This window comes from Archocentrus centrarchus, chromosome 2, assembly GCF_007364275.1.
Source record: "Archocentrus centrarchus isolate MPI-CPG fArcCen1 chromosome 2, fArcCen1, whole genome shotgun sequence".
Lineage (NCBI taxonomy): Eukaryota > Metazoa > Chordata > Actinopteri > Cichliformes > Cichlidae > Archocentrus > Archocentrus centrarchus.
Window position 1 is genome coordinate 18,741,058 of NC_044347.1, and position 18,182 is coordinate 18,759,239.

The window sequence follows — 18,182 nt, forward strand, 5'->3', positions numbered from 1 at the left end:
CGTTAAGCTTAATAGATGTCCTACTGAGCCGAGCGGAGCTGTTTAGAGCAGCCTCAGTAAAATGTGGCTGAGGCCTCTTTTTTTTTGACACCGTGTAAAGAGACAATGAACAGGTTTCACAGCAAGTTTAGCAGCAGGGTGCAATGAGAGGCAACAAGTAGCACATCTGTTGATAGTAGAAAATAACTGCAGTGGGTTTATTGGCCTCTGAGAGTGGGTTGCATGAACATCTCTTTCAGCTGCTCTGAATTACAGGTTTTTTCCTCAATGAGCACTCAAACTCTTGGCCACGATAAGAGCTTGTTCTGATAAGAGCTTGCAGCAAAGACGGGCTGTGGTCTTGTCTGAAATGGCACGGTGACCTAAAAAAAAAAACAATCAAACCTCTGGCAGGGTAGGAAAAGGAACAGGTAGGGCGTGGCGTGGGGAACGTGTCGAGGTGCAGCGAGTCTTGTTCTGCCGAACGCAAGCTCCGACTTGTCGCTGTCTTAATGACATCATACGATGTTCTGCGGCTGAGAGGAAGGAGACGGCAAAGACACAACATGTAAGAGCTAGAGTGGGGCGACGTGTGAATTTGAGGTGCAGTACGTGCAGAAGTCCGTCACGGCGTTTGGACCGGGCTTTAAATTAAGCGTATCAGACCTCGCTATCTGGGGTGACGCACAAATAAATGACAGTGAGAAAGGCTTTAACGCAAAGCTTTGTTCACTACAGTAAGTGCACACGTCAGTGAGAGGTGAGCCCCGAAACCAAAGCTTGTCCTTGTACTATGTCTACTTCTGCGGGAAGAGGGAAAAGAGATCAAGTTTACAAGTTTACCTTGTACCACCCTGATAGCACAAATGCTTTAGGGCTTTAAATAATTATTATTTCAATAATCAATTGATTTGTTCATATTTGTGAACAAGAAAATATTTGTTCTTTCACACTTTTTTGCTACATTCCTTTTAAAATGGCAGTAAAGCATTAAAACAAATGAAGACTGTATTTGCAGTAATTTATATTTGATCTATTAATATATTTCTATCACTTCTAGCATCTTCTGCTCTTCCATCTGCATCCTTGGAAAGCTAGAGGTCGAGAGCAGCAGCGCTGTAAAGAACAGAGTAGGCATCAGTGGCAACAAGAAAAGCATGAAAAGAGGCGCTGGGATCGGGCAAAGAGCGGAGGTGGGTTGCAAAGCAGCTTGCATATGCGCAGCAGCTGTGGGCAGAGTAACGTAGATTGTGTGCCAATTCACCAACATGCCGAAAGATTATCACCTGGCACCGAGGTCAGCTGGACTGATGTGACTGTGGATGAGCTTGACTGCAGCAGCCTGGCTGAGCTAACGCTCTGCTCGAAGATAGACCTGTTAATATTTTGCATCCATGACATTTTTTTAAATTGACTTTTTTTCAATTAATTGTTTGGACTATAAAATATCTGAAATCAGCAAAAAAAATAAATAAAAATGCCACTACTTAAATGCACTGCCTGGCATGTCTTGACTCTCACTCCAAAACAGTCAGTATAGGATTACATAAGACATGACGGCATCCTAACAAATAAGAAGATGGAACCAGACTATGCGGCTAAATTGTGGCATCTGTACTTTGGGCGTCTGCAGATTTGCTGCAAGGTCAAATTATCAGTTAAAAAAAAAAATAACTGGTTTAAAATGCCAAAAAAGCATTTAAAGCAAGCAGTGCTAACCAAACTTTGGTGTCTGCTTTCAGTCACACAGCTGAGCTGCGTGCAGGTGCACCAAACAGAGCTTTACATTCCAAAAGAAAGCGCTGCACGCTGCGCGCTTAAATGCAACCGCCAGCGTCTTGTTACATTAGGATCAGATGACAATGTGGCCGAGGCTTTAATGATGCAACAACTGTAGATGTTGGATTTCCTGCAGCTCTCCGACAGGTGTGCTCGCTCTCCTCCATCCTGTCAGGAGAGCAACTAAACGGTCCGGGTCACACCGAAGCGGAGGCCCCGAGCCGCTCTGTATCCAAGACAACAGATTTTGAGAATATCTGATGAAGTCACTCTGGCAGATTTCAATATTTTATCAGCACAGCCGGAGGCGCGCAGAAAATAACCCCAACAACATGAGAGGAGCGCGTGAAGCCTGTGAAGGTTTGCTGAAAGAGAAAAGACGCTTTGGGTCGAACCAAAGATGAAACTTTGCTGTTTGTCCCCCTACAGCAACAGGCTTACAGCACCTCTTCATCACTGTTCTGGGAAACCATAGAAAGAGCAGCATGGGGGAGCAAATTATGAATCAGGCTTTTACCTTTTTTTTTTGTTTTGTTTTTTCAACTGGAACAACCCAAATTGCTCTCTGTGGTGAGAGCAGTTGAAGCTTCCTCATTACTGAATTAGATAATGCATTATGCAGATACTACCTCAGACTCATTTCTCCTCCAGATTACCTCATCTCTCCATCTGTGCCCCTTTCGTTTCTGTGCTCTCGCCTCCCTGCATGCCGCTCCATCTCTGCTCCGTCCTCTTCCTCACTCCTATGAACTCTCTTCATTTGTATTGTAACACACTCTTAATAAACACTTGGTCACGATTTGAGCAGACTTGGGGGGTCCACAAGAGGTTGCTTTGATTTGTTTCAAGGGGATTAAAGTGTGTGAAATAGTTTGTTTTGATGCGTTTCTTGTCAGCGACTCCTCTTCAGACACCCGATCGCAGTTTCATGCGCGCTCGCGAACAGACCGCTGGATTTTCATTCAGCAAAAATGGCACGGTGAGACAACAACGTAAATAAAACACACAAAAGCCAGCGTGGCCTGTTTTCAAACCTGTCAACCTTCAATCAGACAAAGTGCGTCTGTACGGGAAATACGTGACAATCTCTGACGTGATGGTACTTTACAAATGCCACGACAACTGAATACATTCTAGGAGAAACAAATACGCATGCAAAGTCACACAGGATGTGGTTAATAGTGAAATCACGTCTGTTCACACACACACAAACGTACAGACACACAATGCTCTGGTTTATAGAAGCTCACACACACACAGAGGCATCCACAGACACACGCACGTGCACCCAAACAAACATGCAGAGTGTCCAACCTGTTGGGATGTGGTTGAGCGCTGATGTCTTCAGGACCTCGAGTGGCTGCTCCTTTCCCAGGATTCCCTCTGTGGGGGAGAGAGAACATTCCGCTTCAAATATGGTCCGCAACATTGAGACGAGCTTCCAGCGACAAACCTGCTAATCGAGCAGTTAAAAAAAAAAAAAAAACACAGTGCGAGCAAGCGGGCTTCAGGTCATCTGCACAGCGGCCAGCGCATGCCGCGGCGCCGCTCCCGACACCCGAGCTTGCTCCATGACTGGTGAAAGAGCGAGTGGCGGATGTTCGGAGGTGCTCGGCTGCAGAGGTGCTCCGAAACAATCTCGGGGACACAGAGGGGGAGCAGCGTTCACCCGCTCGCGTGTGCTTGTGTGTGAGTTCGGCGTGTGAGAGGAGTGAGTTGGGGCTCGACTGATACTGCCTGTGCTCAGCATAGCAAATGTGGCTGGCAGCAGCAGCGGCAGAGAGGGATGGGATTGGGGGGGGAGGGGGGGTGATGGAGAGGAGGAGAGGGAGGGAGAGAGGTAAAAATAGCTCACCCTTTTGTGTGTAACAGCACATGCAGGAGCACGCACACACAACGCACACTCATGCAGACACAAAGACACTCCTCTACTGTGCATGCGTGCGCCTGTGTGTGTGTGTGTATGCACATGCGTCCGTGTGTGTGTGTGTGTGTGTGTAGGCTGTAATTATAGTGGCAACATGAAAAGGCTTTTGTAGCTGCCGAGCCCTGGGAAGACATGGCTATAAAAAGCAGAGCCACGGAGAGGGGTGGTGGAGGAGGAGGAGAAGGAGGATGCATCAGGGTATGGGGGGGAAAGAGGTAAGGAGGGGAGAGAGGACAGGGAAGCAGGGAGGATGAGGCGATGGAAAGATGGAGGAAAAACAACGAAACGGCAAAAAAAAAAAAAAAAAAAGGGAGGAAAGGATGGAATTGGCATGCACTGCGACTTCATGCAAACCTGTGACTGCTGCTGCATCCATCCTCTATATGTGTATATATATTTTTAGAAAACATAAGCTCCTGATCCATATATACATCCTGAGTACAAGGTTTAAACCCATCTGAGGTGCACAAACATGCAATTATTCCTTTGGACGTGAGATGAAAACCCATGTAAAATCCCCTCGGAGGAATAAAAGGGAGGAAACAGGCAAGCGTCTCACTGTGCATGATCTATTTCTGGAATTCTCTCTGGACCAGACTGGCAAATACATACAGACGCGCACTCTTAATTAGCCATGAAGCTGGAGGACGCATTTTGAGCTGATTATGTATGTGTATTCGTCTCGCACCACCTTGCATGAATGGCTGCACCCCACCGATGCACCAGACCCCGCGAGGGCTTGGGTGTGGACTTGAGCATCACGTTTGGTCCTGTTGAAACAGATCTCAGCATATACGTGGGTTTATTTGACTAAAACGATCTCACTGGCAGAAGCCAGATAACGACGTGTTGCGATTAAAAAAAAAAACAAACACCTGAAAGCTGGTGACATTCAAATTCAAACTTCTGTGGTCTCATGCAGATGCACGGTGTATGACTTTATGTAAAAAGTGAGGAAATATTACAAGGTGGTCAAGCCTCCTCTCTAAAAACAAACCCATCTGCATCAACGATAGCTGATATCCCCTGACGAGCCTATTCAAATGACACATACGCTGCTGCATTTTGCAATGGAAATGAGGCGCATCTGCGTGTGCATGACACCTGTGGCTTGGAGTAATTCTACGCCTGTTTCTGCACAAATTGCTGGTAGGAGCTTTACATCTCTGACTTAAGTATGGGGAATTAGGGAGATGCATGTCTCTGTCTGTGGTTAGTTAGACAAAGCATATAAGCTTTCAGCCCAAACCGCACAGTTGATACCTGACACTCACGTGGAGGAGGGAGCATAGGTGTGTGTAGGACCATCAAAGCAGGAGCTTGGGACACACGGGGGGGGGGGGGGGGGGGTCAGCGTAATGAAGCAACAACCCGCCAAAGCAGTGCCCTATACCTTGGCAACAGGGTCCATCAATCTTAATTGCAGCCTAGTTACACAGCAGCCCCCCGCCCCCCCCAACCCCACCCATAGATACTTCATATCTTCCTTGCTCTCTTCTCTTCTCCTCTCTCCATCGTTCTATCTTTTCAGTCCCACTGGGTAAGCATCAGGAGACGGGGAGCTATAAATAGCCTCCGCTACCCTCGGGCAGAGAGTCAGTCAACTCAAGTTAGTGCAGCTACTGCTCATCAAAAACATGTATGTTGTGACTGGCGCTATAAACAGGGAGAGATGCAGGAGTAATGAGCTGACCAAATGGTGGAGGGCTCTGTCCGCCGCACTGCTAAGAGAGACAAGAGGCAAACTTGACCCGGTCTTGGCAATGACTACATACTGTATGTTGACAGAGGCCTTTGTTATGTAGGAGAAATGAGAATGAGACGTCTGTCTGTGCCACTGTGGCGTTTACAAAGAGGGACAGTGACAGAGAAAGAGAGGAAGGATGCTCCAGCCTCATTACATTCAGCGCACTTCCGTTCTGGCTGCTTCGTCCAGGGTGACTCCAGTGAGCAAGGTGAACCAGACAGGAACAATACGATTAATCAAACACGCCTCTCCTTGAAGAGCCTTTTCCTCAGGGTCGCAAATTTGCTTCCCGAGGGCACCGGCTGACGTCATGGACTCCGATAAAAACAGAAGGGGTGACCCCTGTGTGAGCCTCGGCCAATTTGCGTCCCATGAACAAGTCGGAAACAACCATCTGACCCTCACTTCGTGTTGGCGGAGTCGGAAAAATACAGTGGTAATGCAATTTGGTGTGGCGTCTGAGTGTGTCTTTCTCCGTGAACATAAACATCTGACAAAAAAATATGAAATGAGTAGGAATTTGGTAATTATGCTGTGGGTGTGTGCTTCATGTCCAAAAATGCATTACAGTCATGAGGTGGGCTTCAATAAGGATACCTAAAAGACTAAAACTGAGGAGATTGTGTAACAAGAAAGGCACTGATGAAGGAACAGGGGAAACAGTTTTGCACTGTAGCCACTGACACCAATGCAAACCCATAAGGGTTTATATGTCTGTTATTAGCGCAGCAGTAACAGTGTGAAACTTCCATTCAAGAAGCGATGCATTTAGGAGAAACTCAAAAATTCACATTTTGAAGACTAACTGGTTTGTTTGAATAAAAGCAAATAACTTTGGACAATTGGACTTCTACAGTAGTCCAAATTGCATCTTAAATATTTGAAGAAGTCATGTTCAATATGTGCATGCTTGAATTCACTGTGCGCCACAGGCACACAATGCCAAACATTCAATAGAGCTGGGGCAACGGGCATCTTGCCACTGCACACAAATGTACAAGAACGGTCCCATAAATTGGCCCTTTCAGCCTCCCTGTTTCAATTGTGGTGTAGGATCCACAAAGTTACATAATGACTTTGCCACTGCTTTTGACTATGATCTCAATTATGAGTGTGCCAAATGTGCATTAATATTAAGTGTGAGATCGAAACTCGATGACCTGGGTGGAAGCGAGACAGCTGCTGCATAGCTGCTTGTTGTAGTCGCTGAATTTTATGATGTTTGAAAGAGCAGCAATCTGGAGCCTGTTCAGTGTTTACCAATCAGCGCTATGCTTCATCAGACAGGGCCCTCTCAGAGGTACCTGTACTGGAGTAGGTACTTCATTTCCACAAAAAAACATCCCAGATGGGACATTCTAGTGGCAATATACCACCCAGTAGCTCCTGAGGTAGAAATCAATGCTTGGGCTCAGGTACACTTCTAAAAATCAGTGTCAAGTGAGCATGCTCTGTCACAAAAAATCCACACATGCCAGTTAAAAATGCATGTAACTGTCCTGCAAAAGAGCTATCAGCTCGGAGTATAAAAGCAGGCATTTGTGATGGCAGGAGGGTTCATTAATGCATGTGGCATTGGTAACCTTCACATCTGTGAAGGCACCATTAATGCTAAATCATATATATGAGAGCAACATGTGCATCTTTTACAGAAGGGCCTGAATTTTTTCAGCAAGATAACGCCAAACCACATTCTGCCTGTATTCCAGCAGCATGGCTCTGTAGTAAAAGAGGCTAAATCACACCAGCATATATACTAAATCTACTATGCAGTGAGGCAAAATGGCATAAAGAGATAGTTGCACTCAAGTTTGCAAAAACATTCAATTAACGCTGCTTCGGGAAAACCCATCAACTTGGATCCTCCGGATGCCACTGACAATCACAAAGAGAGGACAAACTTTTTGACACCGTTTTGTGGGCAGCTGGAGCTGTACGATTCAGCTTTGCATTTATGGAAAAAAAAAAAAAAGGAAAGGGCTCAGAGAAAAAAACTTCATTCCAGCCATCAATAAGTACGTTGTACTTGTCGCTGTTCGTGGGTTTTCAAGGCGACTGCTTTCATGATTTCAAATTTTCATGGTGAAAATTTACTCCACGCTTGGCATAAGTTTGAAATTGGTCTGCGTAGAGTCCACACCTGCCAGCCTATGAAAAAGTTTAGCGCATTATTTAAAGAAAAGCAGGACATAAAGAGGCCCTGTACTTCCACAGGGGAGCGTGAATGAGAAAACATCATTCTCTTCGGTTCCCAGACGCTTGCAGAGTTTTATTAAAACAGAAGGTGATGAAACACAATACGAAACCGGCCCAAACATTTTGGACAGGGGCGTGTGTTGCTACATATTTTCTCAGAAAACAGTAACATTTCTTAGTTTCAACATTTCGTTTTTCCAACTATTTTAGTTAAATATAAGGTTGCAAATCATTGGATTCCATTTTTATTTACATCTGACACACTGTCCCAACTCTTCTGGAAACAGGGTAGATATCCGAGCAGACGGCCGCGGTCCCAGCTGCGTCACAAATAACTACACCAGGGGTGGCCAACTCCAGGCCTCGAGAGCCGGTGTCCTGCAGGTTTTAGATGTGTTCCTGATCCAGCACACCTTAAACCTGCAGGACACCGGCTCTCGAGGCCTGGAGTTGGCCACCCCTGAACTACACTGTGGGGTCGCTCGCTGGGCTGCGCTGCTATTTATTTATTTATTTAATGACACAAAAAGCAGATATTGCACCAAATTGAGCCACAAAACCTGGAACCCGTGAATTATTCAACTGACAGCGATCTTCTGTCCATTTTTCATAAACTCTTCTTAATGGGCATCCATGATGGTTGCTAGGAGATTTGTGATGCAACCATAAAGACATGCTCACTGGGCCTTACAACAGCAAACACCCACAGTATGAGAGCTCACAGTTGCTCTGCACCTACTCTGAATACACACCAAAGGAGAGCGCTGTTTAACTTTTTTTTTCCCCTCTTGTATCTCAACTCTTTCAAGCGTTCATTTGTTTGGAGCTCCAGCAAAGATGAGACTTCGATCCTCTTGCGTAACAGTAGTATTTCCTTGATGCCCTGGCCAGACTACTATGCTTCATGTCAAGCATTGTGGAGCACCATGTCAAAAGCCACAAGGATTGGGCTCCCAGGCAGCAGTGTAAACCCTAATTGCCGCTGACAGCTTGTTGGCAGAACACAGTGTATCCCGTTTCTCGGCTGGGACAAGACAAAAGACGCGGGGACAAAAGATGCGTCCCATTCCTTTCATTAGCTCATGTTCACTCTCCGCTGTCTTTGTCCTGCTACCAATTAAAAACAGAGCTTTTCTCATGTACTGAGACATCATCCTGCATAAATACTATATTTAGGCATTTTTTTTCTTGGGGGGGGGTGCATCAGGATGCTGCTGCACTTCACTGGCGTGAGGACAAAGTGAAGCTTCTGCATATAGGGGAGTCAGCCGTTGCACAAGAGACCCCCCTGGGTTTGTTCTGGGATGGACTCTCATGTTCAGCCAAGTTGGTGGCGCATGGGAGGACGGCACCGACAAGACCGTCTGGCTGGCAGCAGCCTCATCTGTGCTCACCAGGTTCAGCGAGGGAGAGAGGGTGCGGCATTGTGAGAACACGCCGCTGAAGTGCATTTTGCAATCTGCCACAATTTCGTAATTGGGTTTTGGAAGGGAGAAACAACATGTCAGCACAAGTGGACGGCAGGCAAACGTGACAATAAGGCTTGAAATTACCCTCGATGAGGCTCATGCACCTCGCACAATGACAGCCCGCACAAAAGGGGCCGCGGTTGTGTCACGCATGCACTTGTCCCGTGCTCCCGTTTTTAGCCAGGCGACACACGGCAACAAAGCTGCTCGATCACGATGAGGAGAATCAGCACGGGAGACCAAAAATAATGATCGTTTGTTCGCCATGCATGCACGTGCACATATCTTGTGTGTGCGCTTCTAAAAATAGACTCAGGGATAAGCCGGGCCCTCTTTATTGCAGTGAAAGCTTTTAACCCTTTCACCTCTGGATTTGAGCAGTGATTACATGCATTTGGAGAAGAGACTGAAAAGAGGTCAGTGGCAGTAAGGGGGTAAACTACAGTTAGAAAATGTAACTTTAATACATGAAACCACCTTTGAACTCTGCTCAACTGCTGCAAGTAGCTTTTACTTTATTTTAAACTCCTGATACGAGCTTCCTCTTTCTCAGCCGTTACAGTATAGCCCAGGGAAACTAGTTTTACTGTGGCAGTTCTAGTGAACCAGTAAGCAAACGTGTGTCATACTTCTGCGCGCTTCACTTTCCTCAGTTTCTCTTGCAACAGGAAGGAAAAGGGCTTCTTATTCAGCTTTTTCCATTTACTAGTTAGGACGAGCCGCCAAACTTCCAGTCCCAACCCTATTCCTTAAATCTCAGTGCTGCCGCTTCCCTGATAATAGTATCTGGCAGGTGTAATAAAACGCAAATCCATAATATAGACATATAGCCTTCCAGAGATCTGTGTGCACACTGTACCGCGGTGTTTGTCAAAGGCAAGGGTAAAGACCCAAAAATGGTTCACAGGAGGCAAAAAAATTATCCTGGAGAGATTAACAGACGAAGCAGCAACCTGTCAAAAAAAAGAAAGAGAAAAAAGCTTTAATTTTTAAGTAAAAATGAAAGGTAATAAATCACCTTTCTGGCCCTGCCATGTATGATAAGGCAAACTACAAGACTGTCAGCAGCAGGGTGACAGTGTGGGAGCCTGAGTTTTTTATTAAAGCCTGCCTTAATAAACTTGCAAAATTAGTTTTTGGTCACGACAACAATTACCTAGAAAGTATGAGATTGCCTCTGGGATTTATTTTTCAGCACTTTAAAAAGGAGCGAGAGGAGAAACAGTGACAACACAGGTCACAGTGCTGAGGATGCAAGCGTCTGATGGACCCCTGCGAAGGTGATGCTGGTGAAAACTGTTCTTGTGCACGGATACACGCTTGCACTATACAGTAAGTTACAGTGCAGGTCTCGTGAGTCAGTTTTACCACAACCAGCGAGGGGGGGGAGACCCTACACCATGGGTATATCCATGTGCGTGTCTGTAGTATGCTTTACGTCAGCAGCAGTCCCACAGCATACCTGCCAAAATTCCCCACAGATCAGATGAGGTGATAGTAAACACACAAAGAGGATCTGGAGCTGAACTATTACACTAACAGTGGCGGTGTTGGAGCGTTGTGAAAATCATTGCATTTCTAGCTACACAAGGCCTGCATTTCAAGGGGGTTTTAGTTTTAAGTCCCTATGTTTGAATATTAATAATTATCAACTCCATTTGTTCTCATTAACCTGCTGCTTTTCACTTATTAAAGTACAGAAAGGATAACACTTGCAAATGGATTAGATACCCACTGCACTCGTGGTGTCAGAGCTTCACATTCAGTAAACTGTAAGCATATTTTTCAGCAGACAGAACAACTTAGGGTGAAATATGTACAGTACTGAGCAGAAGTCTTCAGCCGCCTCTCATTTCTTTACATTACTGTATCTTTTTTTTTAAAGTGGTCTTGAGCAGTAGTTCTCCAGGCTTTCTGAAACCTTGAGTGATTCACTGACCTATGACTCATTCAAGCATCAAAAAGGCACCTAAATCAAGAGATGAACCACGGTTGTGAATCTGTAAAAAATAATAACACAGTTTGACAGGCATAATATAGCATTTGTACCAACAAGGTGATTCCCAAAGAGCCATTAGCTGAAAACTTGGCATATCTCAGCATGGTGTGCAGTGTGTCCTTAAAAATTTAATAGAAACTGGACAAGTAGAGGATTAAAGGAGTGGCAGGCTTAAAAACCTATGTACAGCAAATGAACAGTATCTCAAAGTCATGCCTTTAAGAAGTAGGAAAAAATTCTGAGGAAGTGGAGGACAGAAGAAGTAGTACGAGGTCTACAAAACTATCTACAGCAGATGAACAGTCTTTAAGAAATAGGAATAAATCCAGCAAAAACCTGACATATGACTTGAGAGATGCATTCAACCTTCAGTTGAAGGGCGGCTGTCAAGAAGTCATTCTTAAGGAAGGGGAAACAGGAAAAATGAATGAGGTATGCCACATTACACAAGAACTAGACTGAAAAATCAGTGGCAACAGGTGTGTGTGTGTGTGTGTGTGTGGGGGGGGGGGGGGGGTCACATCCATGTCAATATGTATCTACAGCCATCTGTAAAACACAGTGGAGGCTCTATCATGGTTTGGAGATCTTCTCAGAATTGATGGAATTATGAACACAGATAAGAACCATCAGATTTTGATCCACCATGTAATACCATCTGCTCGGCAAAGGCTTGCATAAACAATGATCCCAAACACACTGCCAGTGCAGTAAAAGTATACCTGGATAGAAAGACGTACAGTGGAACACTATCAGTCATGGATTGGCCTCCCCAGAGCCCAGACCTCAATGTTACTGAAGCGGTGTGGGATCATCCTGACAGAGAATGGAACAAAAGGCAGCAAAGATCCCAAGAAGAGCTTTGAAGGTCCTTCAAGAAGCCTAGAGAACTGTTCCTGAAGACTGCTTAAAGAAATGACAAGAAAGCTGCCTTAGAGAGTTCAGACTGTGCTGAAGAATAAAGGCAGCCACAGCAAATATTGACTTTATAGCTCGTTAGAATTGTACAAACTCTGTATTTCCATGTATGTTTGCACATGTTTCAATAAATCAATGCAACTATTTCCCATTTTGATAGCAAAATCTAAAGAAATTAATAAAACTGCAATGTTTTAGTTAACGTCCTTAAGCTTTGCCACAATACAAACTCAACATTTCATGTAATTGCTTCAAATTAAAAGTCCAAGTATTTCAGATGACAGAGGCCTGTCATTTCTTAACAGGGCTTTTATTGTGAAGTGTTTACTTGCATCTAAAACAGCTGCCCTGTGTCTGTTTGTGTTGAACACTACCTCCACAGGAATTATGGCAAAATTTGGATCTATGGATGTTCTTGTAGAGTTTGAAAAACATTTAAAGCAAACTGAACTAAACATTACGAAGCCCACATAATTTCTGATAAACTTAGTAATTCAGTAAACACAGAAGCTGAATAGAAACATGACTGATATATAAAGAGTTGGTCATTAGCAGAGTAGCACTTACTGCCACCTCTGCTCTTGGCTTCAGTGGAATTCGCATGATTTGATGCAGTTATGCTACTCAGATATTAAAATGTACTAAATTACAGATTCATTAATTTTTCAAGTTCGAAAGTTCAAATGAACCAGAGGGCCAAAAGAAAATTAGATTATGAAGTTGTTTCTTCTTCCTTGCCCTCAAAATTGTCTGGAAGGCAGAAGGCAGCACTGCATGTAAAAATGGCTTTAAATCTAATATGAGGTCTGTAAGCTAAAACCAATGCAATGCAATACAGTCTTGCAATAAATCCTACTTTTGTGGAGGTTATAATGTTCCCCTTTTTTTAAAATATGTTTTAGAGATGCTGAGTCAACTTTATGATCATGACAAATGATGTCGTTTGCGGTGCTATTGAACTGCACATTATTATGCAGAGAAACACTTGCATCTCTGCTGCCCAGATGGCAAAACTTTTGATCTTTCTCCCCTTTCTGATACAGTAACACGCCACCAGAAAACAGTGTCTTGAAAACACATGGCCATACAAGTTACCACATACTGTATATTTTGATTTGGGGTAGTGGTTCATGGTTCCATATGCTGAAAATGCATTTTCAATGGATTTTGGTGCTTTTTATCCATCCATCTTCTGCTGCCTAAATCACCTCAACTGGCTCCTTTTGATGTGAGTCGTGCAGCAGTCGTAGGCAGAGGCCCTGGCAGTTTGGTCCCCGGCTATTGAAACTAGCTCTTGGGCCTTGGCAATGTCCACTAGCAACCAACCAGCAACAACAAAACAATGTGCGATGAGCAAATCGCTTCTTGTGTCGGCAGGGCTGAAGTCTCCCTCCCCTCACCCCCAACTGGGTTATATAAACAAAACTGAATTGAATTTAACTGGTGACTGAAGTCCCATTATGGAAACTAAAGCTGAGTGTTTTTGCCATCTGCATGTGACAAGCAAGGTGTGGATCTGGCTCCATTTGTGATATCCGATGACCGGCTAGCGATAGAGCCCGATATTATGGGCCAATATTAGTTATTTGCCGCTATATTGGTATCAGCAAATGATTTTCATTTACTGGCCAGTACATTGAAACTAAAAAACAAACAAGAGACAGGAGAAACACCCTTCAGTCATGCTATGAGTGTTGATGTTGCACAGTTTGTCCACCAGAGGCCACTCTGCAACTTCCCTGTGGTCAACAGACAGAACACCACAAATGCACAAACAGCAGCTGATATATCTGATTGTTAAATCACAAAGCATCGGTCTTAAAAATCCTATCTCGATTGGGCTCTAGCTAATGACTTGTAACAAGTCAATGAGCAGATCTTGGATAAGTCTCCTTTCTGACCCATAGAATCACTAAAATTTACTAAATGATCTTCATGTTTTATTTAATATGACTTCAAATTAGTAACCGAACTAATGAAGTCATCAGGGAAGTGTTTTCTGGAGACGTTTTCCCACAGATTTCTGCACTACTGGATGTCTTTTTGCAACCAGAGAAGTCACCCCCTACTGGCTGTTAAAAGGAATACAGGTGGAGGTCACTTCCATATTTTTGGCTAGCCAAGAGCCAGGCAAATGTTACAATTTAATATTGTTTTACAGTACCTGTTCAGCAAATAATCAATCCTCTTATGTCCACTGAATCCAATTATGGCAGACTATTTTTTTCTGTTTATGAGCAACATAAATCATATTTTATCACTGGTATAAGCTGTAAAATAGGAAATAAACTCCATGCTGTCGCTCTCGTAACTCACTGTGTGTTCAGAAATGCATCGAGGCCAACGCAGGTCTGCTGTTTTAGCGGATTAATTAGGTGCAGCATGTAATTGCTGCTAGAAATTCTCTGCTGCTGCTATCTTCATGCCTGGATGCCGTGAAGTGGCTCATGTTGATGTGACACGTTTTACTGCAGTCAAAACCTGCAAAAAAAAATCTAATAATGGAACTATATGCATTGACTGAACCCTTTCTTTCAAAAACATAATAAAGATGATCATGCCAGAAGAAATAAATTTAGCTTTACCCCATGAAATTTAAATTTTTGGTCCACAGTTGTGTATGGCCCCATTCATTCTGGACTTTATCACAACTGCAAGCAGGAGTCCAGAGAGTAGAAGATCTGGCATTACCTGCAGTCACTTGCAGACCACTTCCTGAAAGTTTCATAGTCAGCAGCAGTTCAATTCAATTTAAAGCTACAGACACGTTAACAGACTATTTGGAGCAAAGCTCAAACCAGGGGTCCATCTAACCAGCCATTCATTTTTTTGTTAACTGCTTGCCCAATTCAGGGTCACAGAGGGGCTGGAGCCTATCCCAGCTGTCACAGGGCGAAAGGCGGGGTACACCCCAGAGAGGTTGCCAGTCTATCCAAGGGCCAAACCAGGGGGTTATAAGCATTTTATAAACATTTATCAGTGAAGACTTGAAATAAATATTCTGGAGGCATGCAAGAGTTCTATTAACTTGTTACAAACTGTTTTAATAGGGGACTTTTAACCATGACAGCAGCTTATTTAAAGCTGGTGAGCAGTATTTGTGTGTAGAACAAGAGCCAACTAAACTGCATGCAATTAAGCAATAATTTCTGACAGGACTGGCTAGACTCTTAAATCACTGCTATTCCCTGTTCATCTGCATCCATAAATTGTTTTTTTAATGCAAACTCAGTATGACTAGTTTGTCTGAGACATAAATCTGTGTATGTGTGAGACCTCGAGAGAATTATCTAATCTTGGGTACCAGCCCAAGCAATGTAATCTTCTGACCCTCCTCATTAGTGTTTATTTTAAATTATGTTATTTTCCTCCCTGATTTGTGGCGTTTTCCAGGCTGTGTAAACCTCGAAACGGGCGCTTGTAACCTAGATACCGCTGAGCCTTCGAGGAAAGGAGCACTGTGTCAAGTTCACCAGTTCGGAGCCATAAAAGGCGCTCACACCCACACAGACCCTGCAAAATAAAGCAGTAAAAAATCTAATCTGAACACAGTTTATGTTCGGCTGTCGACGTGCTTTTGATAGCGTTCGCAGAAAGTGTTAATTTTTAATTTTTTTTTTGCATGCAACAATATAAAGTTCAAACTTCTCATTCACAAAATAACACCTGGCACTTACTAAGTAACCATTCAGTGGCCTGAGTGCATGTGCGCGTGCGTGCACATGTGTGTGTGTGTGTGTGTGGTGACTCATTTGCAGGCCCAGTGATAAACAATGCAGGCTTTCCTGGAAAGCCGGCGTGATTCTGACTAAGATGAAAACAAATCATTGCCAGCGAGTGGCATCACCTTCCCTCTTCAGTGAGGCACCGTAACACCTGAGGAGGCTGGCTGCTCTTTTTTTTTTTTTTTTAAATCTTCATTTTCCCTCACAGCTCATCCTGCTTGCATCAATTTCACAATCAACCCTCCCTCTCTCTCTCTCTCTGTGTGCACTCTCAGCCAACCAGCTTTGACCCTTCAACGGTAGAAACCAAAGACTTTAGGTAACATCAATCAGCGAAAGCGGATTTAAAGTCAGTGTAATGGTTTTGGGAGCCTGTACATGCCATGGATTTGGTCTCAGCTGTTTTTTTGTTTTTTTTTAAATTGCAAATACTTTTAATAAAGGGTGTATTTTTCATTCTGGGGTAGTCCTTTGCTATTAATTTGACATTTTTTCCCCTTTTTCTTCAATCATACATGCAAATGGTTGATGGATTACAGGAAAATGCATCTTTTCTTTGTTTAAGAAGGGGAGAAGGGGATGACATGCACCCAAAGAACTGAATGATACAAACCTGAGTCTTGCAAGGCTGTCACACCCTAACCGCTTTTCCTTTTAGTTTAGATCCTTCTCTCTGTTACGAGAAGACTTTGGTTTTTGGTTTCGTCCTTTGTTTATCTGATGTGCGTGGTTTACGGGGCGTCTTCTTTTATCTATATAAACGGAAGCCCAGATTGTTACCGGGAACTGATAAGGGTGCTCGCCGAGCGACCACAACCTCATGGGAAAGAACCCAACACCTGCCGAGGACCTGACTTTCTAACTGTCACGCTAATGCCTCGAATCTGCGTGGGTGCTGCAGGATGCTTAAGTTATACCGAACACGCTGTGCTCCGAACTATCGATCCTGAGCGTGACATTTAGAGAAACCGCCCCGTTTAGCACCACACGGCTGCCCGTGTTAGCTCACCGCTGAGCACGAGTGTAAAATAAATGTCGCCAGCTAATGTGCTAAAGCTCTTGGCACACAAAGCACTCACTCCTGTGCAAACACTCCAGCCTGTTTGCTGATATCTGTGCAAAAAAAAAAAAAAAGAAAAAAAAAGAAAAACAGGCCTTATCAGGGCTGACCCCCTTTTTTTTTTTTTGTTCTGGGAAATCCAAACCCAACAAAGCGTTTTATATTTCACTTTTCTGGGAAGAGATTTGTGGTAAATGATATTTAATCTAAAAAATCCCGCTGCTGCTTTAATAAAGAAAATGAGTAAGTCCTGGATCAAAAAACATGCTTGCTGGTAAGCTCATTTACAGATTACAAAAATGGCATATAAGCAGGCATGCACGCAAACACTCACCAGAGCCGCTGCACGAGGGCACTCAAACACATACACAAACACACACACACACACACACTCCCTCCAAAGCTTTTGCTTAGGGGGCTGGTAGATGATTGGAAATAAGTGCAGAGCAGAAGAAAGTTGGCAGCTTTGCCTCACACTGTGAACACAAGAGCACAACAAAGCCGTGGATCTGAAAGTCTTATTGTTCACCTCGAGAACAGAGCCGCTGTTGTGTAATTGCACTCAAAATAAAAACTAATTCGCTTTTAACAGTGATAGGGGCAGACTGTCGAGACGCATCTTGAAGCCTTCTCTCTTGCATGTACTTCTCAAAAGAATAATTATTAACAGAGAGAGATCTCGGAAGAAATTCCTCACTCTGTAAATATCACTGTCACACACATTTCCGTGAAAAAAAAAAAAAAAAAAAAGCCTGGCAAGCGCCACAAGGTCAATGCCTTGCCCATTTTTCGCATTCCTTCAAATGTCTCCTGGCTGCCTCTCTCCCGTCTCTCTCTTTGCACCAACATCCAACAAGTGTGTCTCGAAGCTGTCATTCAAATAAGACAAGCAACACCTCAAATTGACGCCCACACTTGGCAGCACTCTGAGGACCGGGATCACCTCCTCTGAAGGCTTTCCGCGAGCAAACAAGACAGTGAGAAACAGCCGCTGCAGGTATGAATCGTATCTCTGGGTCTCGCACAAAGAATCGCAGCTATTTTTTGCTTCAGCGAGGGGTGAGCTAACAAGGGCATCCCTGTACGCGCTTACAGTGGGAAGCAAACTGCGGATGTGAGAGGTAGCGGAGGGCAGGGTGTGAAATTAAAAACGGTTGCATTTCATATTGTGACAGGAGCCGGTTAGTTTGTCTTTTCTATCAGCTGCTGCTGCTGCTGCTGCTGCTGCTGCTGCTGCTGCTGCTGGGCCTGTCCAGAACTGAGTGAAGTTTCCTGCCTCGGCTCTGCTCACAGCTGGGCATTGATTCAATATCATTATTCGTCTCATTCTAACACAATCGCACTGTGATCAAATAATGACAGGAGTATTATTTCAGAGATTTC

At 44.1% G+C, this 18,182-nt stretch overlaps 1 protein-coding gene across 3 annotated transcripts in view; it reads right to left on the reverse strand.

The window, feature by feature from the left end:
* LOC115794749 (histone deacetylase 4-like) overlaps nucleotides 1–18,182 on the reverse strand; it is a 73,974-nt gene that overhangs the window by 49,085 nt on the left and 6,707 nt on the right. For all 3 annotated transcript variants that reach the window (XM_030750410.1, XM_030750394.1, XM_030750403.1), the window contains exon 3: nucleotides 3,073–3,141. In XM_030750410.1, the coding sequence (XP_030606270.1) occupies nucleotides 3,073–3,141 (69 nt within the window). The remainder of the gene's footprint in view (nucleotides 1–3,072; nucleotides 3,142–18,182) is intronic.